The sequence below is a fragment of the Diabrotica virgifera genome, chromosome 9, assembly GCF_917563875.1.
Source record: "Diabrotica virgifera virgifera chromosome 9, PGI_DIABVI_V3a".
Lineage (NCBI taxonomy): Eukaryota > Metazoa > Arthropoda > Insecta > Coleoptera > Chrysomelidae > Diabrotica > Diabrotica virgifera.
Genome location: NC_065451.1, coordinates 179,491,743 through 179,518,800, shown reverse-complemented (window position 1 = coordinate 179,518,800; position 27,058 = coordinate 179,491,743). Strand labels below are relative to the sequence as shown.

At 32.9% G+C, this 27,058-nt stretch overlaps 2 protein-coding genes across 2 annotated transcripts in view; one reads left to right on the top strand and one right to left on the bottom strand.

Annotated features, from left to right (window-relative positions):
* LOC126892156 (phospholipid-transporting ATPase ABCA3-like) overlaps positions 1–27,058 on the bottom strand; it is a 361,018-nt gene that overhangs the window by 317,512 nt on the left and 16,448 nt on the right. The window lies entirely within an intron of this gene.
* LOC126891592 (uncharacterized) lies at positions 7,616–8,038 on the top strand. The gene has a single exon (XM_050660770.1). The coding sequence runs from the start codon at positions 7,616–7,618 to the stop codon at positions 8,036–8,038; it is 423 nt and encodes a 140-aa protein (XP_050516727.1).

Genomic DNA, 27,058 nt, shown 5'->3' with positions numbered 1-27,058 from the left:
CGTCTCCTAACTCATTTTTAGGGAGAATGTGACTTAGGCACACCGTTTGACTTCTGAAGCATCCATATAGCACCTTCATTATTATCCTAACGGTCTCTCAAAAATGATGGTAAAGTGATAAAAATAATACAAACATATAAATTTTCCATTGTTGAAAATTTGTAAGCTATATGTAATTGAGGACCGACTTAAGTAAATCTTAATTAAATAATTCTGGAATTTACTACTTTTGGTGGGAGCTACAATTTCATACTTTCAAATATATTTTTATATTGTTTACTTTATATTTTTTACTTTATACTTTTATATTACTTTTATACTTTTATATTTTATACTTTAAACTTTAAAGTTTATTTCAGGTTTCGATTTCCACTCCGTAGAACGATTTCCAAAATGGAAATCGAAATTATAATAAAACTCAATTTTAAAGTGAAATTGTGGCTTATTCCCACCAAAAATAGTAAATTGCAAAAAGATGTCATAAGAAAAGATCAATTTTGAAGGTTTTAGGTTCTAAAAATTTATTGGTAAACTACTTATAAAATGTATAATCTTCATTAGTTACCTTATATAGTGGGGTCGCTAAGCTCAGACACAACTGGCTAGTGATTTTAGTAAGTAATTTTGACAATTTGGTAAAATTGGCAAAAAAATCGTTACTAAATAGTTAATAATTACTAAATAGTTAGTAATTTTGTAATTTTGGCAAAATTGGCCAAAAACAAAATAATTACCTACTAAAACCACTAGCCAGTTGTGCCTGAGTTTAGCGAACCGACTATTGACCATTCCAGGTCACGTAACTTTCAACACCGTTGCTGAGGGGCAAAAATTGTGTTTTTGGTGTTATTTTTGCTATTTTCTCGTTTTATTATAAAAAATATGTGGTTCTAACTACAAAAATTTCAAATAATGGATATATGACAGCCTCATAGGGGATGCAAAAACTCAAAAAATCAGAAAATCAGTTTTCTTGGCCCATATCGTCGTTCTGTTTATAGCGTATTGTGATTATAGTGATTTAAAACATTTCGGTCTTTAAATGCGGCTGGTATTATAAAAAAACTTACTTTATCTCTTTTACCTTTACTGGAACACTTCCAAACTGAACAAAACGCTGGTATTTTAATCATATTCTTAAATTAAACAATGGTTTTCTACACTTAACCTAGTTTGTTTACAATATTTTGCCCATCAGTCGCTGTCAAATGACGTCACCCTGGAATGGTCTTTACTATAGGGTCAATTTTGAGGTTAGCAGGGAATTAGTGTTTTACAGGTTAAATTTGCTTATTGTATATCCTAAAAATGCCGGTACTTCAAAAAATTGTCAACCAGATCTAAATAAAAGGAAAATTCCTTGTCCAATGACTCGTATCTCTGGCTTTGCCAAAAAAGAACAACACAACGCAACAAAGTGTAAAGACCACTGACTAGCAAGTCTGATAAGCCATTCCTTAAAATTATTTCTTAAGTTCTTCACTGCAGAATCCCACAAAATGTGATAAATAAATAAATAAATAAATAAATAAATAAATAAATAAATAAATAAATAAATAAATAAATAAATAAATAAATAAATAAATAAATAAATAAATAAATAAATAAATAAATAAATAAATAAATAAATAAATAAATAAATAAATAAATAAATAAATAAATAAATAAACAAATAAATACTTTATTTTCTGTTAGACAGACAGAGTCTGTATAGAATTAGTTAAAAGTAATACATTAAGTAAATATAACAAACAAAATAAACAATCTCACTACAGTAACTAACAACGAAAATACATTTATAATTGAAGAAATTCTTCAACTGAATAAAAAATGTGTGTTATCAGAAATTCCTTTAAATTTAGTTTAAAGCTGGTCAGGCTCTTACACAATTTTATATGCGTTGGTAATCTATTATAGAGTCTTTGTCCCATTATACTCGGGGACCTGCAATATATTTTATATTTCCCCTACACATTGGGGCACGTAAGGTATCATTATATCTAGTATTCATGTTATGTACCTACCTATTTGCTCATTGGTTTTAAAATTTTTGAGGTTATTAAATATATACATATATGCAAGTCTCCAGAATATAAATACAGGCCAATGGCAATATTTTGAAATTTTGAAAGTATTGCCTACAACTTGTTTTATGAGGGATACCAGCAATAGTCCGTATTATACTTTTTTGTGCAAAAAAGACTTCACTGATGTGGCAACTTGATCCCCAAAACAAAAATACCGTATCGCAAACGAGATCCGGCTTGGGCACAATAAAGCATTATTAATTGTTTCTCCGTTAAGGGGATGGGTACGTATTTTCGGCTGAAATGGTATTTAAATGGGGATTCATTTTTTTCGAATCCTGAGAAAACTAAATAAGCATTTTTGAAAAATTTAAACGCAGAATGAAAGATTACGTTTTTACCGAGGGCAGAAAGTCCCTGAAAACTTCTATAATGTTAATTTTAATAAGTTACAGGGGTGAAAAACTAAGAGAAAATTTAGTGTAATTTTTAATTTCAAATATCTCATTCAAAATAAACTTTTTATTCAGTATAAGGGACTTTCGACCCTCGGTAATAAAGTAATCTTTCATTCTGCGTTTAAATTTTTCAAAAATTCTTATTAGTTTTCTCAGGATTCAAAAAAATGATTACATTTAAAATACATTGAAAATTTTGACAGGCGTGAAAATATTCCTTTCCTCTTAATACTTGTTTTAAATTTCGAAACAAAAACTTTACTGAGTTTAATTTTGCGGCCAGTGTATCACAATGTTTCCTCCAATTAAGACATTCGTCTATATGAAGTCCTAAGAACTTTAATGATTAAACAAGTTCAATATCATTAATATTTATATTTAAGTTAATTGGGTTAATACATCGTTGCCTATTATGAAATTGCATGCAAAAATTTTTTGGGTGTTCAATAATAGATAATTATTACAGAACCAGTTGAAAAGATCTGACAGTAAACTGTTACATTTGGACTTCAAAGAAGTATCAGGTCCATTGACTATTACATTTATGTTACTATTACATATAGGGTTATTGGTTGCTCGCAATTTGGATTTAGAAAAGGCCTGTGTACGAGGGAAGCACTAGTTATAACCCAGATGCTAGCCCAGAACTGCTAGGATCGTGCAAAGAAAATATGTAGTAATAATGTGCTTTATAGGCTATGAAAAAGCGTTCGATAGAGTACAAAATCATAAACTCGTACATATACTAAAGCAACTCGACATAGATCAAATAGACATTCGCTGCATAGAAGCTCTTTACTGGAATCAAATAGCTGTCGTCAAGGTGAATAACGAAACAACGCAAGCTCAAAAAATTTTCAGAGGTGTAAGACATGGATGCATTCTTTCCCCACTACTGTTCAATTTATACTCAGAAAGTATTTTCCAGGAAGCTCTTAAGGAATGCGAAAGCGGCATCAAAGTAAATGGTATTTGTATCAATAACATATGATATGCGGATGACTAGGTCTTAATAGCGGAAAATATAGAAGACCTTCAAAACATTCTTAAAAAAACTGGAGAACATACTGTAGGTCTTTGGATTTTTCTATTCGTCGTCTTCTTTTAGATCTACACCTCTTCGTCTTAATAATACGTCTATAGTGAATTTGTGAATACGTTTATTGAAAGCGCTTACAAAACTATGGTTACTTTTCTACGAGGCACAAGCACGTCTTACGGCTGCTGATGGTGTTATTCGACTCCCGTCTCCCGTCTCGTGCCTTGATCTTCCACTTAGGCTAAGCGCTAACACAGACGGGACGGCGTACGTCGACTGAACCCCCGCTGAGATGTCGAAAGCGACACATCCCTTACTATACTTTGATAGAGTGACACACACCAGGCACTCTTAAAATTTTCGTTGGAGCGGCGTTCCCGCGACCCATCCTAGAAACCAGTCGCCCAAGCGGTTTTACGACTTCGACGGCATATCATGTTTCGTGGTACAACACAGACGTTTGAGCTGTTTTCTAGTGAATTTTGTTATCAGTGTTGCCAAATCTGGTTTGTATTTTGCAAATCATTTTTTACAAATCATTGTATTTTTAATTTTTTTTATCTTATAATTTAAAGGGCAACTTAATTAGGTACATTTCTACCTGAAAAAAAAAAATAAGCTACTAAATAAATTATTTTTCAAACTCTTTGAACCTAATTTCACAAACAGTCAAACAGAATTTTAAAATCTGTAACCATTGACCAGTTTTACTTGACTTGAGTTATTTGTCAGAAGGATTACCTTTAATAAAAATAAAATTATTGACTCCATAAAAATAAAGATAAAAACAGCTATCTTACCTTATTTATTATTTTATTTATTATGCTCTACATGAATTGTATTTACAATTTTACATAATACAGTTTATACTAATAACTTATAAATATAATATTATTTGATGTCTATTATGTAAACATTGCTGAACCATGGTTCTCCACTCTATCCTATTTTTCGCCTTCTCTTTCCAGTGTATAATTTCCATCGATACTATATTATATTCCTGAAACTTTCTTGCAGCCTTTTTCTTAGTCTACCTCGTCTCCTAGTCCCAATTCGTCTTCGTAGCAGTACAATCTTTGGCATTATTTCCTTATCCATCCCTTCGACATGACCTGCCCACCTGATTCTTTATAACTTTGTGTATCTTGTTATACTTGGTTCCTTGTAAAGCATCCTTAATTCTTGATTGGTGTTTCTATGCCAGCCCTCTTCTCTATCTGTATTATTTCCTCTGAAGATAGCTCTCAGTACTTTCCGTTCTCAACTCTATATCATTTCTTCTTCTGTTTTATTTAGCACCCATGTCTCACATCCGTAGGTAACTGTTGCTCTTATTACGGTTTTGTATATTCTGGTTTTCGTCTTTCTCGATACGTACTTTGACTTTATTTTGAATAATTTTTTTGTTAATATTAATTTGTGAAACATCACTATTTCCCAATTAATGGGGTATAATAGAGTATTTCTTGAACATGGCTCTTTAATACACACTACTAACTCCTGAAAAGATTTTTTAGACATTCTTGTAAAATTAAAAACTTCTCTGGGCCTTTATTATATTAATTTCGTTATACCTATAATGTGTAAAAATTCCTTATACTTTCATTCCTTTATGATAAAATGTATCCAATATCTGCGTTTCTTTTTTTCTTTAACCTAAATCTAAGGTTAAGTAAACTTGCATTAATTTAAAAAGACAAATCGTCATAACTTTCAGACATCATATCGTACAGCAGCCAACACGCGACTAAATTTGTCAACAACGAAATACAAATACTTTAAATCGTAGCATAGCTGCCGCTGTTACACCGCGCCATGTGTTTTAAGCTGCCTCGACGTCGACTCGACGCGCGCCGCCTGATGTGTCCTTGCTCTAAGACCACACGGGCGATCATTTACGGCGCCGTAAGAGCAGTAAACCGGACGAGGCATTGGTTGACTAACTCCTATTTCATTTACAATTGGTGAAAGAGTTAGTCAAACAATGGGTTTACTGCTCTTACGGCGCCGTAAATTATCGCCCGTGTGACCTTTCGCTTAGGGCTTGTCCATATGTGGGCGGTTTGCCAACGTCGACTGCGCAGTTTACCTGTGTTACTTGACGTCACCCTAATGCCGCCTTTGAAGTTACCAAGGGAAACAGGTAAACCGCGACGTCGACGTTGGCAAACCGCCCACATATGGACAAGCCCTGAGATGTGGTTTTATCGACGAATCTTGAAAGTTCCCTGGACCGCACGAATACCAAATGAAGCAATCCTGAAAACAATTGGTACAGAACGACAACTGCAATACACAATTAAACAGAGAAAAACGGCATACCTGGTGCACGTAATTAGAAACGAAAGATAACAATTTCTGCAAACCTTAATTGAAGGAAGATCGAAGGACGAAGTGGAGTGGTCAAAAAGAAAATGTCATGAGAAAGAAATGTCATAAGAAACATAGGAGACGCAATAAACACTGCAAGGGATAGAGAAAAATGGGGATGGCCCGTTTCGGCGCCGGCGATTCGGCGTTTCGGCGCCTGCCGGTTCGGCGCCTGCCGGTTCGGCACCCGCCGATTCGGCGCCCGCTGATTCGGCGCCCGCTGATTCGGCGCCCACCGATTCGGCGCCGGCTGATTCGGCGACAGATACTTTGGCAAAGTGAGAGAGAAAAAAAATAGTTGTTAATGTATGATAGTCTGAAATTTTCTTTAACAAAAAATGTAGTCAGGAGAACTATTTTCGACATTTTAATTTTAGAAGATCTAAAATAATTCGGTCAACCCCTTTTCAAACAAACAATTTTGTCCAAAGATTAGACAGGTAGAGAAATATGCGACCTTCGACCTTTATATTTACTAATAGTTAATCAGAATTAGTAAGTACATTTTGGAAAACCTATTTTATGATTGATAAATACTGTGTTTTAAAACGGTATCATTAGATTTCAGGTATATTTACCCAAAATTTGAATACAATTAAATAAACTTTCCAACAGGTAAACACTGAATTAGATCCAGATAAGAATGTATATTTTGCAGGTACAGAGTTTCTTGAGGATTAAATTAACAATCAGGAGGAAAGTTTATGTGTCCCTGGTGATAGGCTACTTATGGTTAAAATAAATAAATAAAATCGAAAATATATTAGTTTTGGATTTAGTTTCAAACTGTGGTTCGAAGTGCAGTCTTCTTTGGGTTTGGCCTCTTTTTAGACCAATTGTACTATACTACCTCCGTAACTTTGAAGCTGTTCACTTTAGAAGGATTATGCGTAGGGGCTTTTTTATTTAAAATTTAATGTAGAACATTTTTGTATAGAAGGTTGTTCATGCTAAACCGCATAGTTATAGAAGTATTGACGAAAGTCGTAAAAAACTACGAATTTACCGATTTCTCCCCCCAAACCCGACGCTCAAAATGGTGTGACTTTTTCCTGAACATTATATGGACCATATAGAACAATTTGGTGTTGGTTTGAATGTCTGGGTTATGCCATCTTTTGAATCAATTGTATCATACTATTATAAAACAATACACCACTGAATCTCTAATCCAAATAAGTAAAATGTGTGGGAAATCCTGGAGAATCCTGTACAGGTGCCATCTATCCGTGAGAAAAATTTGGCACAAATTAATACATTTGGTTGCGTCTCTTTATACTTTTCACTCAACGGTATCATGCATTTTAATAGAAAATATTTTTTTTGTACAAGTTATTACATTTTTCAGTGTAGGTTCGTTCCTATGACGTACAACGTACGGCCGTTGGTATATAAGCATGAAAGCTTACGCCGTATGTCCGAACTTAAAATCGCTGGGATTATTTACCTCAAAAAAAATAGTAGCTGGGGGTGAAAGGGTTAAACAGCCCCTTAACTTCAATCAGAAATTTCATTTCATTTGTTATGGAATGTCATTTGTTAAAAAAATGTTTAAACAAATAGTAATGAAAAACGTTATGTAATTTTATAATATATTTATAATATATGTATATTTATTTTAGGTATATATTATATTGGCAAGTGTTTATGGTGGTGTCATCCCAATTTTGTATGGCTTGCTGGCTAACAAGAGACGGCAAACATATGGTGAATTCTTTAGGATGGTAAAAGATGTAGCTCCTGACTTCAAACCCATGAGAATATTCTGCGACTTCGAAATAGCCGCCATCTTAGCTATTCAAGAACAGCTTGCAGAAAGTGCCATATCCGGATGTTTCTTTCATCTATCGCAGAATCTCCAGAGGCACATGGCACAGTTGGGTTTGAGATCACAGTATAACAACGAAGCCGACTTTGCCGTTCATGTTAAAATGATTTTAAGTTTGGCATTCGTCCCAATTGACCGAATTGACGATGCACTGGATCATCTTTATGCAACACTGCCTTTAGAAATCCAGGAACTTTTAAACTATTTCGAAGATAACTACGTTGGAAGACCCAACAGGAGAGGAGGTAGAAGGCGTTCAACCATTGTTTCCACCAGAAATATGGAATCTGTATCAAAGAGTTCGGGATGGTGTTGACAGAACAAATAACCATGCAGAGGCGGCCAACAGAAGGATACAAAATGAATTGGGCACGGACCATCCAACGATATGGAAGTTCATTGATGCCCTAAAGAAAATTCAAGCCGGACGGGATGTTTTCCTTGAACGGCTGATTGCTGGAAACGAACCTCCAAGCAAGTTAAAGAAATATATTCAGGCAGACCAACGAATTGAAAGTCTAGTGTTAGACTACGAAAATAGAAACCTAAATGATTTTTTGAGGTGTATCGCCTATAATTTTGAAATGCGGCAAAATTAAGTAGTTTTTAAAAATTGTACATATTGTATATAGATATATTTTTTTGAATAAAGAGTCTCAATAAACTTGAAAATTTGTTTTTTTTTAAACCTTAAATCCATAAAGACATCCATAAAGTTGGAAAAAATAACATTTAATATATTTTTTTAGTGTGGTATAGGTATAAATCAAGAGCCTCTTAAATTGCTAAAAAAGTAACGTAGGTATAATCTGGCGCCAAAACAGCCGACGCCCGAATCGGCCGGCGCCGAATCGGCCGGCGCCGAACCGGCCGCGCCGAAACGGCGGCGCCGAATAGTACTAGACCCCCTCGATTTTTGACCCTTCGATAGCGAATACGTTCGATAACGAAGCGAAGGGTCAAAAATCGAGGCATGGCACTTAATGAGGAATATGACATATTCATGGTGTGAAAAATCTACAAAATTAGCTATGAAGGTAAAATAAATGATACTGTGATACTATATATTTATTAGTCCAAGAACTAATATTTAACAGTTCACGCAAAGAATACATTATGGAAATATTTGTGGAAATATTTATTTATGATAATATCATATACTAAAAATGGAATAACCTTGTGTAGATGGTAACATTATTTATAAAATATTCAAACCTAATTTATCCTAATATTACTCGTAAATAACCACCCTAATTACCGACCATACATATTTTGTGGAACATCTTCCAATATGTAGGTAGAAATTATTGTAAATTAAAGTTTTTTATTCAGTGTAATTATAGACGTAAATCAAACCTAAGTATAATAGGTTTTTTGGGCATTGAAAACTAAAAAAAATACAAAATAATTAGTTTGTTATAAAGCGAAACCAAGAAACCTCTTATTATTATTATTATTAAGGAGCGGATTTATATGCGAGCAATTTTGACAAAATATGCGCATACATATGCAATAAAAAATTACGAAATATGCGCAAGATATGTACAATAATTTCAAAAAATGCGCATTTTGAGAAACCACTACTTTATCTATAATGTAATAAATGTATCGATTTTCCACTATTTTCTTGATTTTTTTATGGTATCGTTGTAAATTTGAGGTACGTAATTTTTTCTCAAGGTACCTTCATCGGGAACACCTTTCTTGGAATATATTTCCAAAAACTTGTAAACATAGGATTTTTCAGTTTTTTCAAAGGTAGTTTGCGCAGATAATCGCCTCGCATAAATCCGAATTAAATTTACATTGTTCATTGGATAAGTCATCAACGATTATTGTCTACTGTCAATGGGTAACTGATAACTTTCGATTCGCCCATCTTCTTGCATGTTGAATTATGTAGTTCTGTCCCCAGGTGTTGTATAACCGAAAATTTTCACTGAGACGGTATCTACGACAATACCACATACTTTTTCACACTATTTAAACTAAAAATGTTGAAGATGCAGCAAAATATTATTTAATAAAGAAAAAGAGAGGAAGAAAGTAATCTTAAACTCACCATTTTACTACATGCTTTGCAGACTAATTTTCCATTAGTGTAAAGAAGCTGGGGATAGTTTCTGATCCGGGAATAAACCAGGCTAGAATTTTTAAGCATACTGCACTATTCACAAACAGAAGTACTTTTACACAATAACTAAACATTTGCATTGACCGACTAAAGGTGACTTATTTTACTGATTTACGGGATCTGATGTAAATCATATTTAAATTTCCGCTAGAGAATCGTAAAACGATGTTTAGAGGTGTAAAAATTCTCTTAACAATAGGGTATTTAACATCCTACAATAATTTTATGACGGCGTACTACCGTCAAGAAAAACCGAAAAGGTAGTGAATGAGCCGACTTCAGGTAGCTCTAAAAAAGATATGACAGCATGTGCGGGGGAATATTTTGTGTCGAATTAAAAAAATTTAGAATTTTTCGTTTGGACGAAAATGTTTTTATTTTAAATAGACACATAATATGGACGTTTCTTTAAAAATATGCAAAATTTGGTGAAGTTCTCAAATATGCGAAATATGCAAGCAATATGCATTTAGCATAAAATCCGCTCCCTAATTATTATATATTTCAGTGGGTTCAGAGAGTGCATAAACACCCTTACCGGTTTCAAGCTCGTTAGCTTTCATCAGAAAGTGTATATTATATGTATACAGTACGCTGGAACAAGTGTTACCCCCCCCCATATTACCTCATTTATTTTTAGCACATTTTTAAAATAATCATAGTAGATTATAGCATCGATATTTCGAACATTACGTGAGCCCTCTTCAGCTGACAGTCATAACTTCGATTTTTTTAAATGGGAAAGTACATCATGTGATACCTCATTAAAAGCCTTTTTTTGAAAAATTTAAACGCAGAATGAAAAATTTCATAATTACCGAAAGCTGCAAGTCCCTTAGAATAAACAAAAAGTTTCCTTTGAATGATATATTTCAAATTGAAAATCATCCTAAATTTTGTCTTCTTTTTCACCCCTGTAACTTATTAAAATAAACATTTTAGCAGTTTTTAGGGACTTTTGGCTCTCAGTAATACTGTATTAAATATTATAATATTATATAAATATTATTATAGACTTAACAGAAAAAAAATTAATAGATGGAGTGAATACATAAGAGATTTGTTTGAGGACAACAGAAATAACATTGTCCAGGTAAATGGTGAAACGGGACCTGAAATCCTAAAATGTGAAGTAGAAATGGCACTTAGAAATTCCAAAACTGGAAAGGCAAATGGACCCGATTAGGTTCCTACTGAATTACTAAAGCTCTTGAATGATATATTCAATATATATTGCAATATAATATTGCACTTATTTAACACAGTATACAATACTGGTATTATACCTCAAGAGTGGCTGTTGTCTACATTCGTTACACTGCCAAAGAAATCCAATGCAAAAGAATGTTCAGAACATCGAACAATATCTTTAATGAGCCATCTACTAAAGATATTTCTAAAAATCATCCACAACCGAGTTTATCAAAAGTTGGAGTCAGATATTAGTAATACACAGATGGGGTTCAGAAAAGGACTAGGTACTCGAGAAGCTCTCTTCGGTTTGAATGTTCTTACACAAAGATGCCTAGACGTTAATCAAGAAGTACATGCATGTTTTATCGATTTTGAAAAAGCGTTTGACAGAGTACGCCACGATAGGCTAAAAGACATTCTTGAAAGAAAAGACATTGATAATAAAGATCTGCGAATAATTCTCAACTTATATTGGAATCAAAAAGCTAACATCAAAATAAAAAATGAGATATCAAAAGCAATAGAAATACGTAGAGGAGTACGACAGGGATGCATTTTGTTACCACTGCTATTTAATGTATATAGTGAAAGCATCTGCCAGGAAGCCCTTTTGCAAGTACTCGTAAATGAAGGAATCGTAATCAATAGAGAGGTTGTAAATAATATTCGATACGCGGAGGATACTGTACTAGTTGCAAGAACAGTAGAAGAATTACAACGATTACTTACAAACATAAATATTGCTTGCAACAATTACGGCATAAACATTAATATCAAAAAACCAAGTATATGGTCTTCAGTAAAATCATGACACAACCAGCACATATTAGTATAAACGGCATTCAAATTGAAAAAGTATCAAGTTACAAATACTTGGGAACATTAATAAACGAAACTGGAGACCAAAACAATGAAATAGAAAGACGTATCGAAATTGCCCGGGCCACCTTCATAAAGATGAGAAAATTCTTCTGCAACAGAGATATAAGCATTCCTCTACGATTAAGAATGCTAAGAAGCTACGTATTTACCACGCTATTATACGGTGTCGAGGCCTGGACTCTCAAAGAGAACAACATAAAAAATATTGAAAGTTTCGAGATGTGGTGCTACCGTCGAATGCTGAAGATAAGTTGGGTTGAAAGAATCACAAACCTTGAAGTAATACGAAGGATAGGAAGAGACCCACAAATTTTGTTAACGATAAAACGAAGAAAACTCGAGTATTTGGGTCACCTGATGAGAGGTCATAAATACGAATTACTTCAAAATATAATGCAAGGGAAAATAGAAGGAAAGCGGAATCCAGGTCGTAGAAGAATGTCATGGTTGCGGAATTTGAGAGAGTGGTTTGGCTGTACCACTAATGAACTTTTTAGGTCAGCTGTAAACAAGGTCATGGTAGCTTTGACGATTTCCAATCTCTGATAGGAGTGGCACAAGAAGAAGAAGAAGAATACTGTTTTATTTCATTCTGCGTTTAAATTGTTTTAAAAGGTTTTTAGGTTTAATTAGTTTTCTCAGGATTAAAAAAATGATTGCTTTTCAAAAGCATTGCACCGAAATTTTGTGCAAGTATTGTACATTTTTGAAATCAATATTTCAAAAGCTTTTAAATGAGGTGTCACATGATGTACTTTCCCATTCAAAAACATCAAAGTTATGACTGTCGTCAACAACCTTAACGAGTTTGAAACCGTTAAGGTTGTTTATGGCACTCTCTGAACAAACTGAAATACAAAGTCTCTTGATTTCGATTTACAACGAAATTATTATTTTCTATTAGTTTACTCGTAACTGAGTATGCGAGATCAAGTTTTCGTTGGAATTTTGCCACGCTAGACAGGCAGGAAGTCTATTGTGCAGTTTATAGATCTCCCCTGGTCTTCTTGGTTTCCAGCATTAGTTTGGTTTGTAAATTATTGAAATCACGAAGGCGTTACCGGAAAATTGTCTCAAAGGTCTCAATAAAAGTTGTACTTTTAATATTATATATATATATATATACATTCTCGGTAATCTCTCTCTCTCTCTCTCTCTCGCTCTCTCTCTCTCTCTCTCTCTCTCTCTCTCTCTCTCTCTCTCTCTCTCTCTCTCTTGCTGTCTCTCCTTATGGGGTAATGGACAAAAGCGTTTTGTCCACTGTTTTTTCTTGCGTTTCTTAGCCAATATTAAAAGATGTCTCAATTTCTGGACCAATCCTTGTTCGGTTTGGTCCTTTGAAATTTCCTGTATAAGAATTGTTCCAATCTCTATTTCATGCTCTTTGATCTCTCTCCATATCATGCCAATTTTTTCATGACCTCTTGTTAAAATTCTTCTCTAGCTGTTATTCAATCCTCCTCCTCTTCTTCTCAATCTTCTTCCGTCTGGTTGGTGTTCGAGTGCCTGTCTGGTTATATTATTTTGGTCTTTGTTTAGTGTACGTCCAATCAATTTCCATTTACTTCTTCCAATCGTGATTGCAAGTTTCTCTTGTTTTCTTCCTCTCCATATTTTTGCGTTTGTTATTTTATCAGGTCAATCCATTTTTAGGATTTTTTTCAACGATTTGTTTATAAAGGTTTGTAATTTTTGGTAGTTATTCCTTCCTGTCTCTAAGATAGTATACGCCATACAATAATATCATACTTTTTAAGCAGCTGCTAAATATTTTGACTTTGCTTACGAAAAAACTAATTGATTCCGTTCATTAACATTTACACCATACTGTACAGTTGGTGACGTAGAGATGCCGAAGTTCTCATTTTTAGAACATTTTTTTTTCAAACACGGTACTTATTGTATTTTTTTTCACACAATAAAATGATCAAAGATACCGGAATAACTACTTTTTACGGATATTTTATTATTATTCGAGATGTGGTGCTACAGGAGAATGTGAAAAATACGATGGACAGAGAGAAAGAGACAGAGTAACAAATCAAGATGTTTTGCTGAAGATGGGGAACGAATGCGAAGTCATAAAATTACACAAACTAGAAAACTGGATGTTGTTCTGAAGCTATTTCCTTGTGGCATTTTTATAATTAACTATTTTGATTGGGAATTAAGCCACAATTAAATTAAAAAAATAAATGTATTAACGTTTCGACGCCCAAATCGGATGTCGTTGTCAAAATAAAAAATTTTACTAAATTAAACAAAAATGTGGTTTCTTAGTAAAAAAATTCTTCCATAATAATTTATTTATTCTGACTCATTTATATCGGCAATTCAGACATGTATTATACACTTTAACCTTCCGATGACCAACCTTTTTTTGTTACACGGATGACCAACGGGAGTCAAAAATGACCTTAGTCAAAAATAACAATTGACAAAAAAATTAAGTTGTTTTAAGAAAGAAAATAATGTATTCGTAATTTTAATGTTACTATTGTATCGATAAATGATAAACAAACATTAGTAAAACATATTTTTAATTACAACTGAACAAAAACAGGAATCATCGTTCTGTACTTAGAAAAAAAGAAATTTTAAAATATACTAATTTACGTCGCCACAGGTTTAACAGACATTTTTTTCAATACTGGACTGTTTCTTACATACAACTTCACATAATAGACGGTATTTATTTAATATAAAATTGGAACATGGAAGACCAAGGGGAACTCAAGTCAACTCAGGTCTTTGGCCCCAAATTTGGAAAAGAATGTTTTTTCGTAAAATATAGGACATTTTTTATTATTACAAAATATGAAGGTATCTATAATGATATTAAAGTCAAATAAAGAAATAATGAGTTTAAAATTGAAAATATTTTGAATTTTTTAAATGAAAACATACATTGAGTTCAAAATTTACCCCCTTGGTCATCCGAAGGTTAAAGTACCTAGAAGACTTTAAAATGATATTGCCAATATTTTTGAGTGGCGTTCCTGAGACGACTCTACTGAAAGATAGTTTCGTCACAAAAAAAATCATAGCATATGATCTTTCTTTAAAAAGACAACCAAATGCAACGGTGAGAGTAAAATTGTCGTGTTAGAGATTCCATAGTAAATCACGAGCGAAAACCATAATAAAATCACGTTGCATTTGGTTGTCTTTTTAAAGACAGATCACATGCTATGATTTTTTTTGTGACAGATATTCTTGAGTTGGGTTGATTTCATGTAATCGAATGAAGTATGTTTCAGTAAAGTCGTCCCAGGAATGCAACTCATAAATATTGGCAATATCATGTTAAAGTCTTCTACTTTAAAATGTGTAATATATATGTCTGAATTGCCGATATAAATGAGTCAGATTTAATAAATCATTGGAAAAATTTTTTTACCAAGCAACAACATTTTTGTTTAATTTAGTATTATTTTGTATTTTGACAACGACATCCGATTTGAGCGTCGAAACTTTAATAACATTATTTTTTCAATTTAATCGTGGCTTATTTCCCAATCAAAATAGTTAATGAGAAAACTGGAATATCCACATAATGAGAGGGGAAAAGTACTGTCTGCTAAGGCTCATAATCCAAGAAAAAATCTCTGGAAAGAGAAATGTGGGACGTAGGAGGTTTTCCTGGTTGCTAAGTTTACGGGACTGGTACGGGTGCAGTTCTGTACAATTTTTCAGAGCTGCAGCCAACAAAGTTAAGATTGCTGGGATGCAAGAAAAAGAAGACGGATATTTGCTATTTTTGAATTTTTAATGATTCTCTTTTTAAAGGGTTCAGTTTTAAATTCTGTTCAAGTAAATATCATGAATGATGCTTTTATTAATAAGTGTAGATAATTGCGTGAAAAGTATTACATTTCAGAGCGATTAGTAGATATATCTAAGTTAAATTTGTTAGTTGGCACGCGACGGAAATAAACTGCTCGTTAAAAGTTAGGGATATAGAAAATTCTGCTGATTTTCATAGTTGATTTTTTCGCGAAAAGACGGATTCCGCTATTTTTTTATTTTAGCCTTTTCTTTAGTATTTACACAGTTGTGCAAAGGTTTACTCAAACTTATTTTTGGTACTTATACCGGGTGGAAGAAACAAATATGTTTTTCTTGTGTTCAGTTTGAGACACCCTGTAGGGAGAACGAAGTACAAATGTGAGTATACATCAGAATAATATTGTAGTCTTGTGTTTTGTGAACATGCTGTTGTTTGAACGTCCGTGATATCTTTAGAAACAAAAAAAATAGACGGTTTTGTAATTTAACATGTGTTTTAACCGAAACAAAAGTTTGAGACACCTTGTAGGGAGAAAAAGGCACAAAGATGACTATAACCCGACATTATGTTGTAGTCTTATATTTTTTGAATATTTTGTTTTTTTAATTTCTCTGATATCTTTAATAACAAAGAAACTAGACGGTATTACTCTTTAATATGTTTTTCTATGTTTCACATGTGTGATGTGACGCATGTCGTCAGTTAAAACACATATTAAAAAATAATATCGTCTAGTTTCTTTGTTATTAAAGATATGAAAGAAATTAAAAAAATAAAATATTCACAAAATATGAGACTACAACAAAATATCGAGGTATACTCACCTTTGTACCTTTTTCTCCCTACAAGGTGTCTCAAACTTTTGTTTCGGTTAAAACACATGTTAAATTACAAAACCGTCTATTTTTTTTTATTTCTAAAGATATCAGGGACATTCAAAAAACAAAATGTTCGCACAACATAAGCCTACAATACGATTTCGATATATACTCCCATTTTTACCTCGTCCTCCCTACAGGGCGTCTCAAACTTAACATAAGAAAAACATTTCTTTTCTTCCACCCGGTGTAAGTACAAAAAAAAGTTTGAGTAAACATTTGCATAACTGTGTAAATACTAAAGAAAATTCTAAAATAATAAAAAAATTAGCGGAATCCGTTAATCTGTTCACGAAAAAATCTACTATAAAAATTCAGCAGAATTTTCTATATCCCTAACTTTTGACGAGCAGTTTATTATGTATTTACCGCTGTGTTTAATCTGATAAAGCTATTGGCTGATAACCGATGTTTGTTCTATTATACCATGCATCTATTAAAAAAAAGACAACATAAAGCTTCATAAACAAATGAATAATTAAATAAAAAAAAGAACAATCAATACAACAATAGGTAATAACATTTTTGACGGAATTGAAAAAATTATAGATCAAAGTATTAGTGCAGTCACTGAAGGTTTTCACCTCCGATTTCGTTGAACCTTCATCGATTTTCATGAAAATTGGTGAGTAGTTAGAAGATACTCAAGGAACAAAGGTGATCTGATTCTAACTGGCGCTTTTACCCTGGGGGTGGATGCCACCCCTTCTCGGGGGTGAAAATTATTTTATTATAAATAATACCGCAAATCTATAGACAGAAAAATTCTAAAGAATATTTGTTATATAAAGTTATTAACATAAATCAATATTTTTTGAGTTACTAAGAATCAAAGATTTTATTTTTTTCGTAAAAAAATGCATGTTTTAAAGCAGTTTTTCACATATAACTCAAAAACTATAAGCTTTTACAAAAAAGTTGTAATTATCAAATTTAATGATAATAAAAACTGAATACACTCCTAACTTAAAAAACTAAACTAATGTTAATTCAAAGTGAGTTAGGGGTAATTGAATGTATATTTTTTTCGACGAGTACTCAAAAGCATTCAAGCCTATATAACGGGACAACGATGCATTTTATAAAATATATCTGCTAAATACTTGTCAAAGTACTTTGGAATACTTATCAAATGAGCTCGAGAAGAATTTAATAGCATCAATATTAACCCTGGAAAATCACACCTATTTTTTTACATAAACCGCACACATGGGTGTCAGATACCCAATGCTTTTTTGTGAAGAAATAAAAAAAAAGTAAATATTTTATGATTTCCAGAGACTCTCTAATAAATCACTATTGAATACATACGAATAATTAAATCAATAATTTTATTTTCTCTCTCTTAATTGTAGTAACATAAAAACAAAATATTAAAATACCTAAAAATAATTAAAAAATATTTTCTAAAAAACCGGAAACATAAATCAAAATATTTTAATTTAATTTAACAACAAAATGGTCCTTCTACCTAAAATATAACACCTTTTGATTATAGAATTCATATTCATTCTTAGCCAGGTATTTCAGTTTCACTCATTTTAGTAACTACATTCATAAGACAGTGTGGCTCTATGCTCCATGCATTATGCTTTATATCAAGCCGAGCATGCACGCTTTGCTTTTTCATCTTTGCCTTTGCAGAAATAACACCTAGTTTTCTTTACTAAATTTGTGGGATGTTGTGTTGTTAGGTCATTAACTTGAACGCACACTTGATCGTAAACCTCACACACGGGTGCTACATACCCTAGCCTGTATTCAATAAATTCTCGTGATTCGAAATATTGCTCAAATAAAACCGCAACTACATACCCGTCCTTGGCAGACTAGAGACTGAATTTACATAATGCAGCATTACCATTGAAATGCAGCTGCGCAAGCTACATGCAGTTAAGTGTCGCGATGGGTATCTCACACCCAAGTGTGAGCATCCAGGGTTAAGCAAGTTCTGATGAAAATAAGAGAACGCTCTCGAATTTTTTATGAAAAAGTGAGAAATTAAACATACGCTATTTCCACAAAAATTAAAATTTATAGTAATTTTTTACAATAATTTCTTTATATTATCATTAGTAATGATTTTAACAATTTTGATCGGTTTAGAACGCATATTTTTTTGAAAAAAGTATAATTTAAAAAAATCAGAATTTTTAATATTATCCTAATTTTCATTTTCTTTTGATAATACTCAATATACGTAAAAAAATGATACATAAGCAAATTTTAGGTTTTTCTGTACCAAATATTTTATCTGTTCTACTATTTGTGTAGGACAAAAATAGCCGAGATAAAATCGTTTATATCTTAAATTTTGCTGCGGGAACCATGTAACCGGGGCCATTTAACCTTTTATTTTTAAAAAAGTTAGGGATCTAAGACTAAATTTAACGTGGTTTAATATCACTTGGAATTACCTTTCAAACGGTTTACAAGAGAACCTCATGTTGGAAAAACTAACGGATAAAAAAAAACAATAATATTTATTGGAAAAATTTTAAAAAAATAATTATTGAAAAATATTTGGAGCATAAGTTTTAATGCTAATCAACTTGTTCGGGGGATCATTTGATAGATATTTCTAAGTCTTTGACAAATGTTTTATAAGGTATGCATCATTTTCCCGTTATTTAAGCTTAAATATTTAGATTTGGGTACTCGCCGAAAAAAATATACATTCAATTACCAATAACTCACTTCTAGTTAAAAATAAAAGGTTTTTATAGTAAGAAGTTTATTTTGTTTTTTATTAGCTTCAATTTTGGTAAGAATAACTTTTTTGTAAAAACTAGTTTTTTAGTTATTTATGAAAAATCGGTTAAAAACATGCATTTGTCTAACGAAAAATTAAAATCTTTGATCTTTAATAGCTCAAAAAGTTTTGATTTATTTTAATAACTTTATATAACAAATTTTGCTTAAAATTTGCCATTCTATCGAATTGTGAGGTTACTATAAAATAAATTATTTTTACCCCCCAGAAGGGGTGGCATCCACCCCCAGGGTATAAGCGCAAGTTGGAACCATGTCACCTTTGTTCCATGAGATATCCTCTAACCACTCACCAATTTTGGTACAAATCGATGGAGGTTCAACGAAATCGGAGATAATAGCTCATATCCACCTTCAGTAACCCGACTATAATATATAAAAAGTAATAATTTATTGCTAAGCGGTTTCGACAAAATTGTCACCATCCAAGCTAACGCTACAATAAAAAAAGGAATCTTTTATGAAAAAGAAGTACAAAACTCTTTTTTTACTTATAGTCGGAGAGATGTAAGCGGATTTTGTGCGTGATAAGTAATATGGAAAAACTATACGGGGGTATGTTGAATTAGTTGTGTACATGACTTTTCCCAAAGGCCGGAAACCAGAGTGGGGGACAAAGATAGTTATAAGGGGTCAAAGTCGCGGTTTTTATTTTTTTTGTGACGCTCATGATCGAGATAGTGCACCAAAATTTGCGAATAAGTAGGTCATGATGTAATTAAGTAAAATCTCTAGGGGCGAAACGCTGCGTGGTCGACAAAGGGGTGGGGGTAGGGGTGAATATAAAAAATATGAAGGGTTTTTTTGCGACGTTCGTGATTAAGATAGTGCACCAAAATGTGGGATAAGTAGACCATGACATAACTAAGTAAAATCCCTAGAGCTGGAAACCAGATTGGGGGACGAGGGTAGTTATAAGGTGTCAAATTCGCGGTTTTTATTATTTTTTTGTGACGCTCATGATCGAGATAGTGCACCAAAATTTGGGAATACGTAGGCCATGACGTAACTAGCGTCACAAAAAAATTAATAAAAACCGCGACTTTGACTCCTTATAACTACCCTCATCCCCCACTCTGGTTTCCGGCCGTTGGGGAAAGTCATGTACACAACTAGTTAAACATATCCCCGTATAGTTTTTCCATATTACTTATCACGCACAAAATCCGCTCCCAGCTCTTAGACTATTAGGTAAGTCAATTAGAAAAATACCAGTACTTGAGGCATATTCGTGAGCATCTTGATAATATTAATGCACTCATAGTCCAGGCTGTATCGTCGCCCCCGTTAGGTAAATTATTCCAATTCGATTTCTTTGTACAAACTTACTCAAAAAGAGGTCCTTATAAGAAACACGGTGCCAGGCGGTACCGTGGTCGAAAAATTGCCTAAACAATTTTTTTAAAACAAATTCACAAAAATAATTTTATCACTTAGAACAATTTTTTTAGATCACCTGGGCCATTTTGAGCAAAAAGGTCTCTTGTAATTTTTCTCTAAAATTAAGTTGTCGAGTTATACGCGATTTAAAATTTGACAAACGCTAAAATAAATATAAAATACCCTCTGATATTGCAAATGAAGAAATGAATTTAATAAGACATTTTCAGAGATGGGCAAAAGTTTGGCTGAAAAAATTAGTACTAATCCCCGCCAAGTACATGAAAATACTGTCCTAACAAACTCAATGATTTTATTACCTATAAATACATTTGAAATAGAAACAATAATAAATGAACTGAAGTGTAAAAAGGCAACTGGTATTGACGACATTAATGCAGAATGTTTGAAAACAATTTCGCCATACATACTCGAGCCATTGGTTCATTTTATCAATATATGTATAGAAAAAGGAATATGGCCTAAAGCCTTCAAAACGAGTAATCATACCAATATACAAAAATGAAGACAAAACTCTTGCTGCAAACTATCGACCTATATCTCTTATTCCGCATATTTCTAAAATATTTGAATTATTATTGAAAAATAGGCTTACAGCATATATCAAAAAATATAATTTAATTTCCCCTCACCAATTTGGTTTTAAGCAAAATACTTCCACCCAAGATGCCATTTTGAATTTAACATCCAAAGCATATGAAGTACTTAACAAAAATAAAGTTTGCTTATGCGTATTTCTTGATTTGGCCAAAGCTTTTGACACTGTTAGTCACAATAACCTATTACAAAGCTTAGAGAAAATTTATATAAGAGAAAACTGTTTGCAATTATTTAGAAGTTACCTCTCTGAGAGACAACAGGTAGTAAGGGTCTCCGAAGTAATAAGCGGACAAAGAGGTATAACATATGGAGTGCCACAGGGAACAGTATTAGGTCCTGTCCTGTTTAATCTATTTAAAAATGGATTATTTTCATTACAGAGTACAGTGCATATAATTGGGTTTGCTGATGATACTGCTATTATTTATGATGCTGAGAATTGGTATGAATTAAAAACAAAAGCAGAATATGATCTACAACTAATAAAATAATGGTTTGACTACCAAATACTAACAATCAATTTTAAGAAAGCTGTTTATCTACCAATATTTAACTCTAACTTGACTACAGATCTTTTCAAACCCCTTCAAATATCACATAATAAACAAAAATTTTATATTAAACCCGTAACAAATGTTAAATATCTAGGAGTTTTTATAGATACACATCTAAAATGGGACTTTCACATTAAATATATCATTAAAAAGTTACAGTGTATCCTGTATAAGTTTAAACATCTTAAAAAAACACATACCTAATATATTATTATACCTTCGCACACTATATTACGGACTAGTAGAAAATCATCTCCGTTATGGTATACTGGCTTGGGGAAGCGCCCTGAAAACACACATTCTCCCACTGGAAATCATACAAAGAAGATTTCTGAAAATTATTATGTCTAAACCATACACCTACACTACAGATAGATTATATAAGGATAGTAAGATATTTGACTTGAAACAATTATACTTTCTTTGTGTCTTTAAAATATCACACCATGAAAATAGACAACAATTTACCATCACATGAGCATCATACAAGAGGCAAACACCTCTATATGATTCTATATGATAAGTTTTCTATTTCTAGCCCCAAAAATATATAATCATATCCCCAGTGATATCAAAAATACTAAGAATGTTCCTCTATTTAAAAAGAAATTAAAATCATAAAATAAAATTTTATTTTTAATTCAGTTGCAATGCGAAGGCAAACAATCTTACTTTTCAATTAGAATACGGAGCGCAGTCCAGTCCGTTGAATCGCGATTTTCGGCTCTTATTGGAGCCTCATCGGAAAAAACGTAGGCTTGTTCTCCATATTAATTATCAATTAAAATCATTTCTGATGGAATACACAAGAAATTTTTGTGACATCATTCATCATTCTCTTTGCCTTATCCCTATGCGGGGTCGGCTTCCCTAATTGCATTTCTCCACACAATTCTATCTTGGGCCATATCAATGTTAATCCCCTTTACCAACATGTCCTGCCTTATCGTCTCCCCCCAGCTCTTCTTTGGTCTTCCTCTCCTACTCCTTCCAGGAATCTGCACTTCAGCTATTCTTCGTATTGGGTGGTTAACGTCTCGACGTTGAACATGACCAAACCATCTTAACCTATGCTCTCTCATTTTGGCATCAATTGGTGCCACACCTAGACTTCCCCTAATATACTCATTTCTAATTTTATCCTTCTTTGTCACTCCACTCATCCATCTAAGCATTCTCATTTCCGCCACATGCATTCGCTGTTCCTCTTTCTTTTTCACTGCCCAACATTCAGTTCCGTACATCATAGCTGGTCTTATGGCTGTTTTATAGAATTTTCCCTTCAGCTTCATTGGAATTTTTCTGTCACACAACACACCACTCGCTTCTTTCCACTTCATCCATCCAGCCCTAATTCTACTGCATGCATCTCCATCTATTTCTCCATTACTCTGTAATACCGATCCTAGGTACTTAAAACTATTGCTTTTTACAATCATTTCACCATCCAAAGATACCATTTTATTTGTAGTAGCTCCATCTTTAAATGAACATTCCAAATACTCTGTTTTTGTCCTACTAAGTTTTAAACCTTTTTCCTCCAGAGCTTGTCTCCACTGTTCCAGTTTTTGTTCTAAGTCTCTTTCACTATTTCCTACTAACACGACATCATCAGCATACATTAAGCACCATGGAATGTTCCCCTGTATTTTCGCTGTTATCTGGTCCAAAACTAATGAGAATAAATACGGACTAAGCACAGAACCTTGATGCAATCCTACTTTCACATGAAATTTATCAGTCTCTCCCACACCTGTCCTAACACTAGTCGTTACTCCCTCATACATATCCCTCACAATCTTTACATATTCACCAGGGACTCCTTTCTTATTGAGTGCCCACCACAGAATCTCTCAAGGAACTCTATCATATGCTTTCTCAAGATCAATGAATACCATATGAGCGTTTGTTTCTTTACTCCTGTATTTTTCCATCAACTGCCTTATAATGAAAATTGCATCTGTTGTTGATCTACCCTGCATAAAGCCAAATTGATTCTCGGATATTTCGGTTTCTTCACGTATCCGTCTATCAATTACTCTTTCCCATATTTTCATGGTGTGGCTAAGCAGTTTTATAGCCCTGTAGTTTGTACATTGTTGTATATCTCCCTTGTTTTTGTAAACAGGTACCAGTATACTGCTTCTCCATTCGTCTGGCATTTGTCCGACGAATGGAGAAGCAGTATATACAAATTTTTGTGACATCATTATAGTAGCTTAAATGTACATACATTAAAAAACAAAAAAAAAATGAAACTCTAGAGTCACTACCAATTTTTATACCTATATTTCAAATTTTATATTGTTTTAAACTGATATATTCTGCTTATTATTTTTATCATATTTAATAAAACATGCGTATATACACCATTCTTCAAAAATATTACTAACTAATTGAGCCATACATAATTGTTTTAAAAAAAATAATTATTCGTGCTTTATTGTTAAACTAAGTATTTATTTTATTGTTTTCATTATATTATTTATTCTACGTATCATATTTACTAAAACATAACTGTGTATTTACAAAAAAAAACGTACCTATCTATTTATTGTATTATATTATATTGTATTATGTTGCTATTTATGTTATTTATGTTATTTACGCTAGTATGTTATTATTTATTATTTTATATCCTATTTACCGAAACAGGTGCATCCACACCTCTCGGAGACCTTCGGAATTTATTCACTTTATATGTAAATATCTAAAAAGATTGTACCTATTATCATTGAATAAATTATTATATATCCTTTTTCAAGTTTTAATAGCTCGGTTAAAAACTATCACTATGCAAGTCAGAAAGTAACCAAATCAAAGTTTGAAGTCCCCGCTACAAGATCCTGAAGAAATTTGTTTCATTATTGTATTACTAAGCCGTTATTTTTGATTATTAACAATGAGCGCTAAGCGCATATTAGCCGGCCGCCTTCTTCAGTCTTCTTCTTCTTTAAGTGCCATCTCCGCGACGGAGGTCGGCAATCGTCATAGCTATTCAGATTGTAGAGACGGCTGCTCTGAAAAGTTCATTTGATGTACATCCGTATCATTCTCTCAGGTTGCGCAGCCACGATTTTCTGCGTCTTCCTATGCATCTTTTTCATTGAATCTTTCCCTGCATAATCAATTGGAGCAATTTGTATCTCTCTCCACGTGTAATATGCCCGAGATATTCCAATTTTCTTGTTTTGATGGTATTTAGGATTTCCATTTCTTTATTCATCTATGCTTCGGCCGTCAATGGTGAATGCGAAATATATGCACCATTCCTAGTGTGACCAACTCCAAGTCAGTCGAATTCGGGACAGAGCTAAAAAAAATACCTAAAATCCGGGACATTTCAATGAAAATCGGGCCATTCTTTTTTAATATAGAACTTTAATATCATTTTATTGATTGTTTATCATTTTTATGTCGACAAAAATTTTTTTGATGGGATGGGTTGTAGTGATAATTACACTTTTTTTATTCTTTGACGTTTCGACTTAAAATCCGGAAATCGTTCTCAAGAAGGAAAAAATTAAAAAATCAACTTATGTTGGATTTCCATGTAAATAGGACCTTAGGTTAATATAAAAATATAATTATCATTATTTGATATTCATGTTTTTGCATCGTCTTTTCAGAAGACGAAAATTAAAATACAGAAACGGGAAAATGTCTAGAGTTTGAGTTTTCGTAGACCTAACCACGATATAAAAGGTGTGCGTTTTGGATGTGGTAATAGGTATTATATTGGTATTAGTATTACACTCTAGAAATTGACGACTTTTTTTCGTTTCACGAATTAAATTTGATGTGAGTTTTTAGAAAAATAAGGTATTCAAAATTTCAAAAAAGAATTTTGCCAGACGTTTAAAATTCGGATGGCCCGGAAGCCTTGTCCGGGACGCCGGGACACAACTTCGTAATTCGGGTCATGTCCCGGATTTTTCTGGCTAGTTGGTCACACAAACCATTCCGGCCGTCCAATGGTGCATCTCGGTCGCACTCACATTAACGGCCGCCTTAATACGCTCTTTAAACTTTAAACTCTTTGCGGGGGGGGGGGGGGGGCTTTGAGTTAGTAAACCTTGAAAATGGTAATTTTTGCATTTTTCAAATTTTTAATTTGCTCCGAATGACCTAAATGGTCTAAAAAAATGTGTCAGAAGTGAAAAAATTGTCTTTGTGAATTTGTTTAAAAAAATTGTTTAAACAATGTACCGCCAGACACCCTGTGGATTTATTATAAGGACCTCTTTTTGAGCAGGTTTGCGCAAAAAGATCGAATCGGAATAATTTACCTAACGGGGACGACGATACAGCCCGGACTATCACGCATATACCATATAACTCGAGTAGTGGTACTTTTTTCTAATTAACGTAAGTAAAAAAGAGTTTTGTACTTCTTTTTTTTACATGATTCCTTTTTTTACTGTATCATTAGCTCGGATGATGACAATTTTGTCGAAACCACTATGCTAAAGAAATAAATTCTTACACAGTTTGATATATTATTTTTTCAAGTCTTTTATTTTAAGTGTGTAAAAATTTATCTTGTCTTTCAAGTGATAGATAAAATTTATGCAACGAAGTAAATAAAATCCAATAGAATTCATGTTTTCCTGTTGGAACTGATGTTTCAGATGGAGTATTAGTTTAAGAGCTAGAGCCGAAAAATCATCGTCATAAGTAATACAGAGTTTGGCATGTGAAATGTGTCTATTATATATTGATAATTATGACCCCTTTCAGGCTGACACCTCAGTGGATACAGGAAGTAGCAATAAGGGATGAAAGGGGAAAGTTAGTGTAGTCTTTAAAGGTTTCCACCTCCGATTTTGTTAAACCTCCATCGATTTGCATGAAAATTGATTACTGGTTAGAGCATACCTCAAGAAATAAAAATGTTTTGGTGCCAACTTGCACTTTTACCCTGGGGGTGGATACCACCCCTTCTCGAGGGTGAAAACTATTTTATTAAAAATAACCCCCCAAATCGATAGACGGACAAAAAATTATAAGTAAAATTTGTTATATCATGTTATTAAAATAAATCAATACTTTTTGAGTTATTAAAGATCAAAGATTTGTCTGTTTAAGAGCACATGTGTGAAGTTACGGATGATAAAAAGAACATATTAAT

Bases quoted from the DNA above. Each gene is read 5' to 3' on its own strand.
- LOC126891592 (XM_050660770.1), top strand. From the start codon at position 7,616: ATGGTAAAAGATGTAGCTCCTGACTTCAAACCCATGAGAATATTCTGC.